The 17,719-nt window shown below is 43.3% G+C and overlaps 1 protein-coding gene across 3 annotated transcripts in view; it reads right to left on the bottom strand.

Annotated features, from left to right (window-relative positions):
* The window catches only part of TRIOBP (TRIO and F-actin binding protein), a 246,669-nt gene that overhangs the window by 31,666 nt on the left and 197,284 nt on the right, over nucleotides 1-17,719 (bottom strand). For all 3 annotated transcript variants that reach the window (XM_078684096.1, XM_078684100.1, XM_078684103.1), the window contains exons 12-13: nucleotides 8,873-8,959; nucleotides 4,178-4,342 (exon numbers count right to left, since the gene is read on the bottom strand). In XM_078684096.1, coding sequence (XP_078540222.1) covers nucleotides 4,181-4,342; nucleotides 8,873-8,959 — 249 coding nt within the window. In that variant the 3' untranslated portion in view covers nucleotides 4,178-4,180. The remainder of the gene's footprint in view (nucleotides 1-4,177; nucleotides 4,343-8,872; nucleotides 8,960-17,719) is intronic.

The raw sequence follows: 17,719 nt of genomic DNA, 5'->3' as shown, positions 1-17,719 counted from the left end.
AAAGTGATGAAGATTCTCAGATAAGAAAATTCAGAAAAGGAGCTTGGAGAACAGAATGTAATGTAACCAAGCAAAAGAAGAAATTTCTAAGAAAAAGTGATAACTGGCCAGAAGAAAATGAAGGCCTAAAATTCAAATTGAGATACAGATCAAAGAAAAGTGAGGCAGGAAAGAAAATTGAAGTAATACCTGTAATAGAGGTGAATAATCATAGTCAGAAAGAGATTGAAAACAAAAGTGACAATGATTGAAGTGCATACCTGTTAAATTTTAGGTTTTTTGTTTTTGGCATAAGGCTGAAGAAATCTTGTTAGGTGACACAAGGTCGAAGAAATTATGTCAGCTGAAAAATTTGTGACATTAGGTCGAAGAAAAACTGTTAGAAGGTTTAAAGAGTATAAAAAAAAAAAAAAAAAAAAAAAAAAAAAAATTGAAAAAGGGGGGTGTTAGAAATTTTTAGAAAATGTAGGTAACATTTTTAAAATTTTTGTTTTATTTTTCTTTGCAAGCTTAATGAAAACATAATTCTGCTTTGGTTAATTTAGGTTATTGTTCTTTTTTGAAATTTACAAGGAGAAGTTTTAGGTTAATATGACAAGCAAGATACTGACATTTTATTAGTTATAGTTTTTGCAACACTTTTGCTGAAGCTCAGTTGTATGATACACAAGAGAATGAAATAGAACTAGAGGGGTTTCTTAAAACTCAATATGAGAATTGTAGATAAACTGATGAGATAAGTCTTTAGAAATACTAACACAGGTGAAATTGAATCATGTTCATCTTAGATAAAATCTTTGCTAAAATTTTGGGTGCTGGTGTGGTGATTTGTTAATCACCAGATGAGGGAGTTGATGGAGCGGGATAGAAAACAAAAATTTGTTTAAACCCATGAAGTCACACTTCCATAAATAAATTAATAATGCTAACAATTTGTGCTGTGTGTATAATAATTCAATCTAGTTTAAAGATACATTACATTACAGAACACGCGGGAAACTAACATATGTGCTCATAAATGTGCATTATGTTGCATTCTTATGTATGTGGAAAATAATACATTAATCTTGTCTATTGTCATGTCATAACTAATAGCAGCTGTTTTTAAATAATGGCATGTGCTTATTTTGCTTCCCTTGTCTATGTGGTGTCACTATATTCTTTATAGGTGCATAAAGAACCCTGCTGGATTTATGAAAACTGGTAGATATAAAATGCTGCTTTATTTGTGCTTTACTGCTAGGTAATTTAGACTAATGGATTAATTATTAGCAATGATGGGAGGCAACAGAACAAACTGTATTTCTTTCATTAATTATTCTTTGTGTTTGTTTATATAATAGTTTTACAAGTGAAGCTTAGAGATGGCTGCAGGAAAATAGTACCCTTTTAAAAGTGACGCAGGGAAGGTGGCGCAGAAAATTGACGCTTTCTGAAAGAGGCCTAATGATGAAAATGGCTCAAGTGAAAATAATTCCAAGAAGGATGGAAAAGGCCTCTGAGCTTTTATTTTGAAAGGTTTTGGATTGAACTGCTAAAAAGATGACTTTTTGGAGAAATTTGCTAACGTTTGCTAACGTGCCACGGGAGTTCAGAGCTGTCTAGCTCAAGGTTAAAAAGGAAGCTGTCGCTACAAAATGTAGCAGCCTAAGGAGAAGCTGCCAAGACTTCTAAATGAACAATGGACTAGTGAATTTGCCCGGGCATGTAAGAAGGAGGTGTCACAGTTTACTGTGGTACGAGGTGGCTCAGCCAATGGAGAACTAGAATTCGTCTGCTGGAATGTGAAAAATAGTTAGCTCAGCTAAAATTAGGGTATAAGAATAGGTTCAGAGAACACATAGTTGGCTTACGCTCGAGAATTCTGGAGGACGATGTTATGCTGATGGACTTTACACGTGAGGACAGGAGTTTTTATTAATTACTTTATTACTAGGAGATGAGGGTAGAGACAGAGATATAGTTAGGATTTTGGGAAATGCTTAATTTTACTTATTCCTGTTAATGAATAATAATTCTTGATTTATGCTTTTTTTTTTATTAATACTGAATAAATCTTTCTTTATGACATTTTCTAATGCTTGTTTAATAAAATACCAAAACCTAAGTTTTTCTAGATATGTTGAAATAAACTTTCTAAAATGACAAGCTGGTCTTGATTATTGCAGATAGTTTAAACAACTATATTTAGATCTTATCGCCTCATGATTCAAGCGCTCTATTGTTGTTATGGGCCTAGTGTTGTAGTGTAAGTTTTGTGGTAGTAGATAGTGTCATTTGTGCAATATTTTGGTGAGAGCGCTGGATCACGGTCACCCCAGAAACACTCCATTGCCAGGTTGTTTTTTAGCAGATAGGTGAGAATGGAATTGTACTAGGAATCAGTAATGTGATATCCATACAAGGAATGTCATGTAAAATATGTAAACTACAACCTACACAGGACTTTTTGGGGCGGGGGAGGTGAACGTAAATCTACAGCACTACATGCCAAGAAAAGATGCCTACAGGGTAAATAGCAATCCGTTCGAGGCATGTGTGCTGTAGATACACATGCTGTAAAGTAAGACACGTTCTACGCGAGGAGTGAGAACATGATGCCCCTAAGACCGGGTTAATGTAGAATAGGTAACACCATGAAGAAAGGCATGGATATAGAATGGTGGGAGAGCAGCAACACGGAGTACAACCGGGGACGAACTTGAGCTGAGTGAGGTCGCTGTGGGCTAAAACACCTCCCAGGGGCTGAAGTTAATGTCAGACCCTCCAGGATTTCGCGAGAATGAATGATTATGAGTAAAATAAAGTGCCTAAAAAATGCCACTAAATTTCCATTTTTGTGCCGCTAAATTTGCTAATCCATGCCGCTATATCCTGGGGGGTCTTGATAATCAAGTCTTGAAAGCGATTCATTGGCAATGTCCTTCACATGTTCTCCTCCTACCCATCCAACTGACGCCAACTGGTTCAATACAAGCACCCCTAGGCCCAGAAGATACCCATCACAAGCAGAGTCCGCCTGAGTTTCATCTTGTATTCCCTCATCTTCGCCTCTACATAGAGTCGCTTAGGGTTCTCGCTCACTGATAATTCTATTTCAAAGTGTCCCCATGTCCAGGCACACTATATGCCTCAATCACTGCCTGCACTCACCCAGACATGGGTGTCTGCCTCCATCCAGAAGCCAAAATCCTCCCCCCCTCCCCCCCCTCCCAACAAACACAGAGTTCCTGAAATCTGCCAAGAAAAACTAGTCAAAACCTCCCTCAATGGCATCATGCTGGAATTAATCGATCCCTAACTTTAACCCAATGTCAGGTCACTGGGATTCACCCTGAAAACAGAACCCGCCATCAAGGAATGATAACAAGAAAAATAGATGTGCCCTTGTTTCAGCTCTTTCTACTACACAAAATGAAACCTCTCCTCCAAGAAAGTAACTTCAGAACTGCTGGTCAAGCCCCTCTCCTGCATCCGATTGGTGGCAAATCCCTTCTCTATGGCTCAACAAAATGCCCCCCACGCCCCCTAAACAAAACAGAATAAGGTGATTCTCACCCCACCCCCTCCCTCCCTCCCATCTATGCATTAGGGTCTGGACCAATATCACTGTATTCATCAGGAACGCCCAACACAGTGCAAATTAGGAACAGTTGAAGATGCTTTAAAGAACATGACAATGCAATAACCTTCTGCTCCACGATCCCTCTTACCTCTCCAATCACTCATTGAGTGTATCTTTGCCTTTGACACTAAATCACTACACTGCTTTTTTGCAGTATGCTAATAGCACATGCATACACTAGTCTAACTTGTCTAAGGATATTCTGCATCTCAAGAGTGGTTCGTTCTCATTCAAATCCACTAGAGGTAGGCCTAATTCGGCTTGCACCCATGCAACTAAAGCACAGACACCAGCCTAGAGACCAGTCAAATATTTTTAATCTTCATCATCCAACCCCAGCTACCCCTAATATTGGCAGGTTTTACAGGAAGGACACAGGATAACTGTAGGTGTGAGTCTCCTCCACCCTCATCCTGTATGTAGCACATCAAATAACTCATACTGCCCTCCATGCTCTGCATTCAAACTCCCTTGTCCTATCACCCCTCCACACACAAAATATGTCAATGCCTACAAAGTAGCCTACAATACTGCCACTTGCTCTCCTCTCACCCTTTAGTCTCCAATGCTGTTGCTGATCGCTGCCTCTTCCTGTAGTGCAACCATGGCAAGTCGCAGGTGCTCCTTTAGCTGCTCGATCTCCCGCTCCGAGCGGCTCTTTATGTTGTTCAGCTCCACATAGATATCATTGTACTTCTCAGAAGCCGTGCGCTTGTCCTAAGATGTGAAAGCAACAGAACACTTTAGGCAATTACCATGCAATTAACCACAAAACCACACATCCAAATACCTCCAAACTCTTGGGCCTGTGAAACAAGAGTGGCTATGGTCTATGGTCCACAAACACGTTTTTAGTTATTCTTTTAAAGTGAGAGGATTTTACTCCATGCTTTTGAAGCTGGAATCCAAACTGATTTCGATGAGTAAAATTACATTTTAATTTTAAACCTGGACTCTGAAACTGACCACCCTCTGCTTCATAGCAGGGAACGGTCATCAGGCAATAAGTGGAAGTACTCCCAATAAACCCTGTCAGGTTCCATTGTAGTCTAGGATGAGTTATTCAAACTACAGAGAAGAGAACAGTGGTGGTCCAAGGCACATCTGGTCTAAAATGTTATGCTCAATTTAAGTTTTTCTAAGACAAACCATGTATCTCTTATGATCTGTTGATTTAAAGGGTATGTCATATAACATGTTTATTTGCGAAGCCCGTTTTCAACCTGAAATTTATCTGGGCACAGAAATAAGAGGTTTATTGTTACCCAACACAAAGCTACTAGTTGCAACCAACCGCAGAAGGATGAAAGGCTGGGATTCAACCATGTGGCCCAAAGGACAGACAAAAATCCCTGGAGTGGATGCATTTGTCCACGGACCCTGCAGACTCTGATATTTGCTTCAACACGGCACTGTACATTGGCAGCCTGACTCTGTTTGTAGTAATCTATGATGTAAGCATTGATCGCAAAATAAAAATAAGCAAAATAAATTTCAAAAACTAAATTAAAAACAAAATATAAGACTTTGTTCACTGCCATTAAAATTTAGTTTTGTGGCTAGTAGTAATGAACGCACAATAGGTTTTCTACCCTCCAATTCACCAATTGGATCACTACTCATGGCAGTGGTGTGCACATCACTAATCATACCATTTCTATAGAGCTGATGGGATGAAGAAGCAGGCTCCTGCACACACAGGTTAATTTCTATTTCCCTTTGCTGGGAACAATGCTATACCTTATATAAATTACATTTGGAGCCTTTGGTCTAGGAGGTAAATCAAGCTTCTTTGCCATTGTTTTAGAACAAAGGAGGCTGGAAACGGACGCACAATCGGTATACGTCATGGTGCGTCAAAATGGCCAACAATGAACACTAGGAGTCACTATCCGAGTCACTGGAGTCCTGCGACGAGTTAAAGCACCAACTACTGTCTTCACTGCCAAAAGCAAGGCCGCACTTAATCCTTTCTCATTAATGGAAGTCCACCATACATAAGCGTTTACAGGTTTTGCCCCCAACATGACTTTATATGATCATACACTTACTTTTTTTATTGAAATCCAGCCTCTTGTCGGGCCACGAAGACCCTCCCAAAAAGTCATACTGTTTTTCTATCTCTGATCAGAGGATGATTAGGTCAGTTAGGTGTCTCACATACTGCCAGAGTAAATTGCGGTTGTGCAGAGCAGTTTGGATCTGGTTGCACTGAACCAGGCTTCTCTGCGTAGCTCATGATCTACTGTTAGTTCTCCAGCTACCTGCAAGTAGTTCTCTTGTCTGAAGTCCACCTTACTAAATTAGAAGCTTTTGCTTGGTTGATATGCCATTTATGACAAATGTGCTTATTTTCTGAACTCCTAAGCGGATGTTTGGAGAAAAATTGTTAACAATTCCAAAATATATTTAACACAGATATATAACTAACATTAATCTACGATGGATTGCACACCGCTAGCCTCTCCTCCGGATCGCCCCTAAGCACTCTGGTATGTGAAGTGCGTGCAGTCTGAAGAGTTGAAACAAAGTTCGTAACTGGTTCACCAAAGTTGGTGCAAGTAAGTACTTGTTGTTCCCAAGATCTCTAGACCCGAGACATGGCCCAGGTTTCGGGATAGTTTCCCTCATCAGTAGAGAAAGTATTTGGGGTGGATGAGAAGGCCGCCAAGTAACCGTCACAGGCCTCGATGCCTCTCCGGCGCGCAGGTGCATAACTAACATTATTACCTTTGGGGGCAGTGGCGCTGCAGCTGTGACTTTTGTATTACCCTTGAAGAGGTATTCCAAATTGACAAAGACTTTTTTACATTACTGCTGGCAACCCTACCTGATGAACCGTAAAGATCACTGCTAGTAATCTTGTAGGGGGACCATTAATGTAATCTTGTCAGATGTGGTCACTGTTACAACACTAATGATGTTAGTAGTTTGGGAACATTTTCTGTGAACTTAAGTAGTTCTTATTACAAAAAAGGTTGGAGACCCCCTGCACTAAACAAGGTAGGTATCAAAAGGAGCAGAAAGTAGAGTGCTTGCCAATAACATCTGTATGAAAAACCTGGTGAAGTCGATTATGGCTGTGCCCCAGCCAAAAGGGTTCTGTGGCTTGGACTTGGTGGTCATTAGGGCAAGTTCCCACTCACATCAAAAGCTGCCTTTTGCTACTAGCCAGCATTAAAAGCACCCAGGAACATACACACTTCAGAATACATGTGAAATGATGGCTATTTCCCAGATAACTACACTACTTCTTATCCTGGCAAAAGAACCCAAAAAGACAGGCAAACTCTCAAGCGTAATTTACAACTCACAGACTGGAGACAACCCAACCAGCAAACTGTTTTTAATATACAGGTAAGCTAAAAAGGGCTAAACTATGGTTCGCTAGGGTATTTTATAGATATGTAATTTCATATATAACAATCTATGGCCCAAACTAATACCAAGACCATAATACTCAGTGGCTGGCAGTCCAATGGTTACTTATACTACTTATATTCACACAAGACATACTGTGCTGCAAACCACCAGATCACCAAATGAACAGGCATGGAATGACTGAAGAGATCTGTACCACACACGGCTGGACAATTCGGAAGACTTTCATCTAATCCACCACTGCAAGCCCCAAATATCTTTAAACAGTGACCACCTCTTTACATCTCACAATGACACTCAGATAATGGATGCTAGTAAAAATGCACATTCCAGTAGATCTCCCCACTCTGTTCACCCTTCAACTATGCCACCTCAGGGAAACAACAACACAAAATCTCAGACTGGCAACCCAGTGTAGTAAGCAACTAAGTACACCATAACCATAAGAAGTACCATAAAGGGACCGGCAGAGCTTCAAAGCAGCCAGCATACTGAAAACCGTAAAACGGTGCCTCTGTGTCTCACCCCTCATCATTCACTACACTGCTACACACTGCATCCTAAAGCACAGTAACTGCATCTCAGTGGTCCTCATTCGTGACATGGAAATACTTCCAACAAAGGATCACACCACCATTCCAATCAAACACCCTACATGGAGTAGCTTGCCTACACATATAGGTACGTACTTCAGTGGCCCACATAAGGGGTAGTACACTGTATATACATGTTATAATACAATGTAATGCAATGAAACACCAGGAACAGTCAAACACCTGCAGCGTATCTGTGTGAAAAATACAGGTTGGAGGCAGGCAGTAGCCAGGAGGGAAGTGTGCATGGCTTCCCTGGAGTTCCACCATTCGGGTATTGCTAAGGTTGTGGTAAGAGTATACTGTGGTGCCACATAACAGGAACTGCCATTTCTTAATTTGCATACTGTATGCTGCACCCAGCTTCCATGAATTACAGACTTAATCCTTGTGTTTTTCTACTTCGGTATCTCAATGCAGTTCATACATTCATGTGTCTGAGAGAACATATTTCATTTAGAAATGTAATGCATTTAGTGTACTGTTCCACATTACAATATATAACATCTTCTTTTCAATAGTTTAACAGTGCATCAAGTATTCATAAATATGAATTCATGGAGAGACCGCTCACTCCCCCTATCAACTTCAGAGTTCAAAGCAGCCCCCCTCCTCCACAATAACTCTGTAAATCACTACGGCCAGAAAGTTGGACTGTGACTGCAGTTTAGGGCCGTTGTGTGCTCAGCGCTATCTCTTGTTGGGAGGGATGCATATTTGTGCTTAACTTAAGAGATGGCGCCTCGAGTTGGTGACAGCGTGTTTGATACTGTTTGGATAGTTTATAAAGAACCAAGGACTGGTGAGGTATTACAGATGAACGACCCAGTGACTTACATCTACTCCCGATTACTCGGGAGTCCAACAATCCCATTCCAGATCTGGAAGCCCTTCCAGTGTCTGCTCCTAGGGGTCCCATCGAGGTAATACAAGATATGACAAATAATTTTGGAAGGGTACTCAGATTTACAGGACACTGGGAGGAGACTTCTTTTCTTTTTCAAGAAAAGGTATAAAAAGTGTACAAAAATAAAGGAACTTCAAGAGGTCCAACCTAAGTTGGCAATATCCAGAGAGTGATCCTTCGGATGCCCCATGAACATGGACTAGAACAAGGAAGAGTTGGACTGAAGACCAATTTAAGATTACCGTCAAGCAATTGGTTAATTCGCGGAGGGAGTGGAAACAAATGCAAGAGATTCCCATGTTATAGGGCCAAAGCAGGGTTTGCCACACATGAGCATTGGTGCTGTCGGCAAACTCTTTGACTGACCTTTTGCAGATTGTGAAGTTCGTCTCGCAGGCAGTGCACTTCTTGCTTCAGATACTGAAGCTCGTTCTCTTTTACCCTCAGCAGCACCTGTGAGCATAAATAGAGGAAACAGGAGGTTGGTGATAAAAATGTTTAGAAAGGAGATAGAACAGCATAGAGCCGAACAAGAGAATGAAGAGGAAAAAAGGATGAGGACAAACCTGTAACAAGAGAAGGCGGTCAGAAAGAAGGCAAAAAAGGAGGAAGATATGAAAGAAGGAAAGTTAAAAAAATCGGGCACTGGAAGCAAAGCAAGGACAAAAGGTGGCAAAAAGAAAGGGCATATAGAAAAGGGGCAAAAGGAAAAATAATAGGCGATACAGAGTAGACAGCAAATAGACGGTATACAAAAAGGAGTATGTTATTTACCCTGCTAACATCTGTTCATGGCATGACAAGCTGTAGATTCACATGCTTTGCATACTCCTGCCATCTAGTGTTGGGTCTGGATATTTGCAAGTAGTTTTTTCTATTTCAGTAGATTTTTATTGAAAATTATATTTACATGGTGCAGAGGATATACAGGATATACATGGGCGATACCTGAAGACAAGGGAAAAGGCCCCCTGGGGGGGTGTCAAGTTGTGATTTGCAGCCGTTTGTTCATTTTATTCTTGCTTCTTCTTCCGTTTCTTTTGGCGTTCCCCCTTCCCCCTTGCTGATTGTCCAATTGACTTTTCGTTCCCCTGGTGGCGCGGAGAGAGAGGTATAGAGAAAAAGAGTAGAGAGAGTAGAGAGTGCAAAGTCTCCCAAGTCACGAGGTAGGGGGACAGCCCTCTTGGCGATTATGCACATGGGCATAATCTCCATTGTTAGATTGTTTTACCGTGAGAGGGTGAGAATGGAGTACTTAAGCACAAGTACAGCGATGCCCATGCATGTGGACTACAAATAGAAATTGCAATGACCATAGGTGTCCAGGGTTTTTCCCTGTAACTAGGGGGGGGGGGCAGAAGCAAAAATCAACAAAAATGTGTGCTGTTAAAACCCTTTGTTCTGTCAATAGAATACATTAATGCTCTTTTGAGATCTAATGTATGCAGAGCTCTCTCTGCTATAGATTCTGGTTGAGGGTAGAAAACCGGGAGCTTAACCAATTGATTAATCTGAAAAGCTGGCACCACCTTTGGAAGGAATTTTGGGTTGGTACAAAGAACCACCCTATCTCTGTGAAGTTGAAAAAATGGTTCTTCTACTGTTAGTGCCTGAAGCTCACTTAGATGTCTTAGTGAGGAGCTAGCAATTAAGAAAGCAACCTTTCAAGTGAGAAATTGGAGGGGACAGTTATGTAAAGGTTCAAAAGGTGGACCCATAAATCTTGTTGGAACAATATTAAGTTCCAGCAGTTGCAGGTGGAACGTCTGGTGATATCACTCTTTTAAGGCCTTCCATGAAAGCTTTACTAACTGTTACAATGAATAAAGATAAATGTCTGGATTGAAGATAAGCAGCCACAGCTGCCAGGTGTAAACGTATGGAGATATAGGCAAGGCCTGAACGTTGGAGGTGCAAAAGAGATCAAATAAGGTTTTGCATAGCTGCATCGAGTGGGTCAATTGTTTGGTTATTATAGTAGATAACAAACCCTTTCCACTTAGCTGCATAGCACGCTGTAGTGGTAGGTTTAAGTGCTTCCTTAAGAATGGTCATGCAGTCTGGTGAAAGATTTAGATGTCCAAACTATGACTTTAGGAGCCAAATCGCTAGGTTGGGCTCCTTGGGGTTTGGATGTCTGATTTTGCCATGGTTCGGAGTAAGAAGCTTTGGGGTGAGGTGAATCTTCTTGTGTAGTACTACTGAGAGTTCTAGTACTGTGGTGAACCATGGTTGACGATCCTAGGTGGAAGCCACTAGAATGAGGTTGAGAGATGTCTGCCTGAGCTTCCGAACCAGAAATGGAAGAAGAGGGAGAGGCAGAAAAGCATAGGCAAATATTCCTGACCAATTCATCCATAGGGCATTGCCTTTGGATAGAGTGAGTGGGAACCTTGAGGTGAAGTTTGGGCATTTTGTGTTCTCTGCTGTTGCAAAGAGATCCATTTGTGGAAATCCCCACGGTATGGGAGATGGGCTTGAGGGTGGAGTTCCAACACGTGGACTTGTTGCCGCATCCCACTGAGGAGGTCGGGAAAGTTGTTGTCTGTCCCTGGAAAGTGTTCTGCTAGCAGTTGTATTTTGTGATGCATTGCCAAATGGTCTGAGAGAGGCGTGGAAACTGTAGGGAGCCCACCCCTCCGTTTTTTAACATAGTACATGGCTGGTATATTGTCCATCTGGACTAGGACAACTTAGGCTATAAGGCGAGGTAGAAACACTTTGAGCGCTAAGTGAACAGATTGAAGATCAGGTAGAGGATGTGGAGACTTTGGTGCTTGATGTCCCATAGTACCTGAACTATTAGGTGTTGTAAGTGGGCAATCCACCCTGTAAGGGATGCACTTGTTTTAGCACATCTGTGGTACAGGGTCCACAATGGGCCGTCCCTTTGAAAAGTATTGTGTGTTCCACCACTGCAGAGAGCGAAGGGGTGCGGCTGTCAACTAACGCTAGATCTTGTAACTGAGCCTGTGATGGTTTCCATTGATGTGCAATGCATTTCTGTAGAGGACGCATGTTTAATCTTGCATGAGGCACTATGGTAATGCATGATGCCATCATCCCTAGTAGTTGCATGAAAGTTCCGACAGACACCAATTGCTTTGGAATTGTGGTAGGAATATTTGAAATTTTCGAATCCTGGCTGCATCTGGATAGGGTAGACCTGTTTGAGTGTTGAGCATAGCTCCTAGATAATGTGCAGCTGTTAAGGTTGAAGATGGGATTTTTGGGTGCTGACTGTGAATCCCAACTATTTGTAGAGGATTTATGGTAATTTGAGTGTGTTGTTGACATCTGTGGTATGTGTTGGCTTTGATAAGTCAATCGTCTAGCTATGAGAAGACATGAATCAGTTGTCTTCTTAAATGAGCTGCTACCACGGCGAAGCATTTGGTGAATACTCGGAGTGCAGTAGTAACCTTGAACAGGAGTTCTTTGTATTGGTAATGCTTTCCTGAGATATTTGTGATGTGCTAGGTGAATCGGAATGTGAAAATATGCGTCCTTTAAGTCTAGTGCTTACATAAAGTTGGCGTGCTGTAAGAGTGAAAGAACTTACTGAAGTGTGACCATATGGAAGTGCTCCGATAGTATGTATAGGTTTAAAGGCATGGGATCTAAAATTGGCTGGAGAGAACTCTACTTTTTGGGGATTACTAAGTAAAGGCAGTAAACCGCTGACCCTTCATGATGTTTTGGAACTGGTTCTAAAGCTCCTTTTGTTAAAAGCGCTTGTACTTTCTGTTTCAACAGTTATTGGTGCTCCATAGAGAACCTGTGGGTGCGAGGTGGGATATTGGGAGGATTGCTAGTGAGTTTCAGGCAATAACCATGTTGGATAATATCCAACACCCACTTGTCCGACGTTATTGGTAGCAAAGTCGGAAGAAACAGTTGTAGGTGCCCCAGACCGGTGTAAGATGATCGGGTGGAATTGTTCTGAAGTCAATGCTTGTTGGGAGATGGGGGAGGTACGGGTTGGTGTGCCTCTACCTTTGGAGTTGTTACCCCCCTTATCCTCCTCTTTAAAACCCTCTAGAGGGGAGAGAATTTGAGTTTGGGGCCAGTATGAAGATGAGGAGGCATCTGTGGAGGTAGTTTTTGAACCTCTCCTATAGAATGAGCGACAAAGAAACCTCTTTTAGAAGGTGTCTGAAGTGCTCCCACAGATTTAGCTACTTCAGTATCCTCTTTCATCTTTTCCAATGTTTCATCTACTTGTGGTCCAAAAGAACAAGTTACTTACCTTCGGTAACGCTTTTCTGGTGGATACAGTATCTGCCTTAGGCAGCTATTAATTTTGATACTGTGTCTGGAGGTGTTGCATCTGCTTAGGTTTGTGAATTTGCTCTCTGGTATAAGCTGACCCCTGATAAAAATTGGGGCAGATGGTGAGGGATTATACTTTTTCTCACTTCTAAGTGTTATAATGCGAACACATGCAGGGTCCTTAAAAATATCCTCTGCATGTTTCATCATACTTTTTATCAGTGGGAGGGACTGATGTTTTGTGTGTAACCCCTAATGTTTCAAATAGAACATTTTCCTCTAAAGCTTCTCTATGTATGGTGACAGCATAGTATGCAGATGCCCTGGTTATTAACTGGTGATATGAGATGCTGTCATCAGGAGGTGAAGGTTCTTCAGGATAAAGATCAGTATCTGTGTCACCTGGTGGGTCTACATTGTAGTCATGCCAAGGGTCTGGTGGTGCTTCATAAGTGTCATCCCTACATATGCATCCAGGACTGTGTGAGGAGAACCCGGAGGTGTGATGTTTAAAGGGTTTCCTGGTGATTAAGGGACTAAAGGCACAGGTGAAGAGGGGGTGGAGGGGAATGAAGAATAGGGTGAACGTAATTGGTAGCAATTTACTTTTTCTTCTTTACAGTAATTTTATATCCAGTGTCCTCTAGTCGAGGAATCTTTGTTTTGGAGGATGGTTGTAGCACATGCTTTGTTATGATGTGCCCAGAATCTGGATAATGTATGTATTTTTTTCTATTTGTATCCAGTCTCTCTTTCATGGTTTCAAGAATCTGCTCCGGAAGCATTGGAGAAGTAGATTTGTGTTTCAGTGCTGAAATTGTCAGAGCCGAACCAGGTTTCTCTTGCTTGTCCTTCAGAACCGAAGGTTTAGGAGCAGAAGGTGTGGTATCTTGGCTCGAGCCGGAAGGCTTTGCTTGTGCTTTTGGTGCCGAGCCGGAGAACAGGGCATTCGGAGCCGAATCTCGATGCCTACCATGGCCAGATGGCAGCGGTGGCCCCGCAGCCTTTTGTTTGGTGGAAGCGGACTTCTGTATGTGCAATGGGGGTTTGGGTACTCATGGCACCGTGACCAGGTGGAACATCATGGGACGCCAGTTCTATTTCAGAATCTTGAACAAAGAACGTATCTTCCTCTTCAGCTGCGGACACCTTAATGTCCTGCGGTTTGATATCCTGTTCTCTAAAGATATCAGGAGTGTCTTCAATACTCTGGACCGCTCTACGTCTAGCCAGATGGTCCCGTAAGGTCTTCTTGGATCGAAATGACCGACAGGCGTCACAAACCTCTTCTTTGTGCTCTCGGGAGAGGCACAGATTACAGACTTCGTGAAGGACGATGCATGTACATTTAGAGCAGCACCTAGGGCAGAATGAAACGAAGCCTGTTCCATCAGTGGATTACTCGATGGAGTTGGTGTCGAGTGGAAGATAACTCGAACGGGTTAGGCCCAAAGGCTGCAGTTGGAGTGTTCCAACCCGACTAAGTTCTGATTTTCGATACGCAAGGGATGGGAAACGCATTTGAAACAATACCAAGGGTTGAGTGGATTGCGTACCGAAGGGTTTCGAACCGGAGTGCCGCAAAACACATCTGATCCAGATGGCTAAAAGAAAAACAAGCATTGAAAATGCAATAGGTCTCGCAATAGAAAAGTTTAAGATTTTGGTGTGGTAAATGTAAATATTTTTTAATTTTTGTTTATGTTTTACAAATTATAAAAGTATTAATTTTGTTATTTGAAATGCCAATAGCTATACATTTAGCAAATGTTACATCTATGGCATTAGTAAAGGTACATGTTTAGTTTTCCCCTGTCTTACATGTATTGATCTGACAAATCACAATCTTTTAAAAATGTTATAAATAATACGTTTGCAATGCAATAGGGCTCGCATTAGTAAAGTTAGGGGTATTAGTATTGTAAATGACAAATTTTTTATTTATGTTTTTGTTTTGAAAATAACGAAATTAATAACTTTGTCATTTACAATGCCAATAGTGTTAACTTTTGCAAACGTGACACCTATAGCATTTGTAATGCAATATGTGTTGTATTTACATGACTTAGATGTATTAATATTAAAAATAACAATGGGTTGTATTTTTTCCAATATTTAATACTTAAATAAAAGTTATTGTCATTTCTAATTGCAATAGCTTAAACTTTTGCAAATAACTTTTTGGAAGATTATGTTTAGTGTATTTTATTGTGATGAAAATACAAGAACAGAAGTGAAATATTAACATTTTTTTGTGACATTTGTAATAAAGTTTGAAACATTGAGAGAACATATTTGAATCAGTTGTTGTTGAATGGTTGCACAGATTGATGCTGTGGTGGCTCTGAATGATGTTGTGGCGGCGACGAGTGATGCTGTGGCGTTCAGTGATGCTGTGGTAGCGCATAGTGGGTGAGGGATGGAGTGTGGGCGAGGGATGCAGTGTGGGGCGGGGGAGGGAAGGAGTGTGGGGCAGGGGAGGGATGGAGTGTGGGGCGGGGGAGGGATGGAGTGTGGGGCGGGGGAGGGATGGAGTGTGGGGCGGAGGAGGGATGGGGTGTGGGGCGGGGGAGGGATGGAGTGTGGGGCGGGGGAGGGATGGAGTGTGGGGCGGGGAGGGATGGATGGAGTCGGGGGATGGATGGATGGAGTGGGGGGATGGATGGATGGAGTGGGGGTATGGATGGATGGAGTGGGGGGATGGATGGATGGATGGAGTGGGGGGATGGATGGATGGATGGAGTGAGATGGATGGATGGAGTGGGGGGGATGGATGGATGGAGTGGGATGGATGGATGGAGTGGGGTGGATGGATGGATGGGGTGGGATGGATGGATGGATGGAGTGGGGGGATGGATGGATGGAGTGAGATGGATGGATGGAGTGGGGGGATGGATGGATGGAGTGGGGGGATGGATGGATTGGGGGGATGGATGGATGGATGGAGTGGGGTGGATAGATGGATGGATAGAGTGGGATGGATGGATGGGTGGAGTGGGATGGATGGATGGAGTGGGATGGATGGATGGATGGATGGATGGAGTGGGATGGATGATGGATGGTTGGAGTGGGGGGATGGATGGATGGATGGAGTGGGGGGGTGGATGGATGGATGGAGTGGGGGGGGTGGATGGATGGATGGAGTGGGGGATGGATGGATGGAGTGGGATGGATAGATGGAGTGGGGGGATGGATGGATGGAGTGGGGGGATGGATGGATGGATGGATAGAGTGGGGGGATGGATGGATAGAGTGGATTGGGGGGATGGATGGATGGAGTGGGGGGATGGATGGATGGATGGATGGATAGAGTGGGGGGATGGATGGATAGAGTGGGGGGATGGATGGATGGAGTGGGGGGATGGATGGATGATGGATGGAGTGGGGGGTGGATGGATGGAGTGGGATGGATGGGTGGAGTGGGATGGATGGAGTGGGGGGGTGGATGAAATGGGGGGGATGGATGGATGGAGTGGGGGGGATGGATGGATGGATGGATGGAGTGGGGGAGCCGAAGGCAAGAAAAAAACGAGTGCAATCAGGGGAGCAGAAGGCAAGAAAATGAGTGCCTTCAGAGGAGCAGAAGGCACGAAAAACGAGTACAATCAGAGGAGAAGAAGGCACAAAAAATAGAAGAAATGGAGAAGCATGGGGAGTGGGCAGGAAAGAGATGGGGGTGAGAGGATAAAGAGTTGGATAGAAGGACCAGGAGAAAAGGATGGAAGGTGGTGAAAGGAGGGTGGATGAGATAAGGGCGAGGATGTAGGTGGAAGAGACAGACTCAAAAGAGATGGGAGTGGAAAGAGACTATAGAGGAAAAGGAGGCTGGAGAGGAGAGGAGCAAGAAAGAGATCAGGGGGGAGGGGGCAGGGAGGCCAGAGGAGCTGTGAAGCATCCAGACTGTCCTGAAGAAAATAAGGTGCGAGGTCGAGGTGAGGCCAGAAAGAGATGAGAAGGGCGGATGGAGAGGGGAGAGAGGAGGTGAACATATGGCGGTGGGAACGGAAACATGCTAGAAATGACGAGCAGGGAGAGAATAAAACAGATGTGGGGAAGAGAAGGGGTTTACGCAGGAAGAGGGGAAGTAGGACGCTGCAAGGCGAGGAAAGAACATCGTAAGATGAGAAAGAGGGGTGGGGAGAACAGAAGGAGATGAGGACGGATAAGCATAGGGAGAGAAAATAAAGAAAATGAGGCAAGAGTGGAGAAGATAACGAGATACAGAAGAGACGATGGCGGAGGGGACGAAAACAATGAGATAAGGATGAGAGGATGGGAAGGAGGCTGGAGAAGTGAAGGGCATGGAGGGCGGGAGAAGGGTGAGGGAGCGAGCATAGGAAGGAGGAGGGAAAAAGATTCTGAGGGAATAGTGGAGGGGAGAAGAGAAAGGAGAAGCAGAGGGAAGAGAGACAAGAATGAAATGTGGATGCGTAAGAAGGGTAGGAAAGAAAGAGTGACGGGTGAGGACTCTAGGGTGGAATATTGTAAGAAATGGGAGGCAAAGAGAAGTGATGTGAAGAAAATGGATGAGAGAACATTATAAAAGAGAGTGCTGCTCTAGAGGGTACACGAGGAGAGTGAGGACAGGGCATGCAAAGAATGCACCTGAAGATGCTTACAGATGGTGAGAGGGAGCAAAGGGAGGGCTGGGGAAATAATGATGTGGAAGAAGTGAGGCGTAGCCAGAGATTGGGGGCGGGGGGGGGGGGTAGAGGAGTAGGTGCAATGGAATGGTGAGGGGAAGTGGCATAGCGGAAGGAGTGAAGGAGCACGAGAGACTGCGCAGAGAGGTCAAGAGAGTGACGTGTGTGGTGGTGTGCATCAGGAGGCACTGGGACAAAGGCAGTCAGAGAACAAGTGAAAAGAGACAGGCCACGTGGAGTAAGAGACAGCAAAGTGGAGAGGGTGGTCACAGGATTAGAAGCAGCCCAGGTAGAAATG

Source organism: Lissotriton helveticus, chromosome 1_1 (genome assembly GCF_964261635.1).
Source record: "Lissotriton helveticus chromosome 1_1, aLisHel1.1, whole genome shotgun sequence".
Classification (NCBI taxonomy): domain Eukaryota; kingdom Metazoa; phylum Chordata; class Amphibia; order Caudata; family Salamandridae; genus Lissotriton; species Lissotriton helveticus.
The sequence above is the reverse complement of the archived record's forward strand: the minus strand, read 5'-3'. Positions and strand labels throughout refer to the sequence as shown.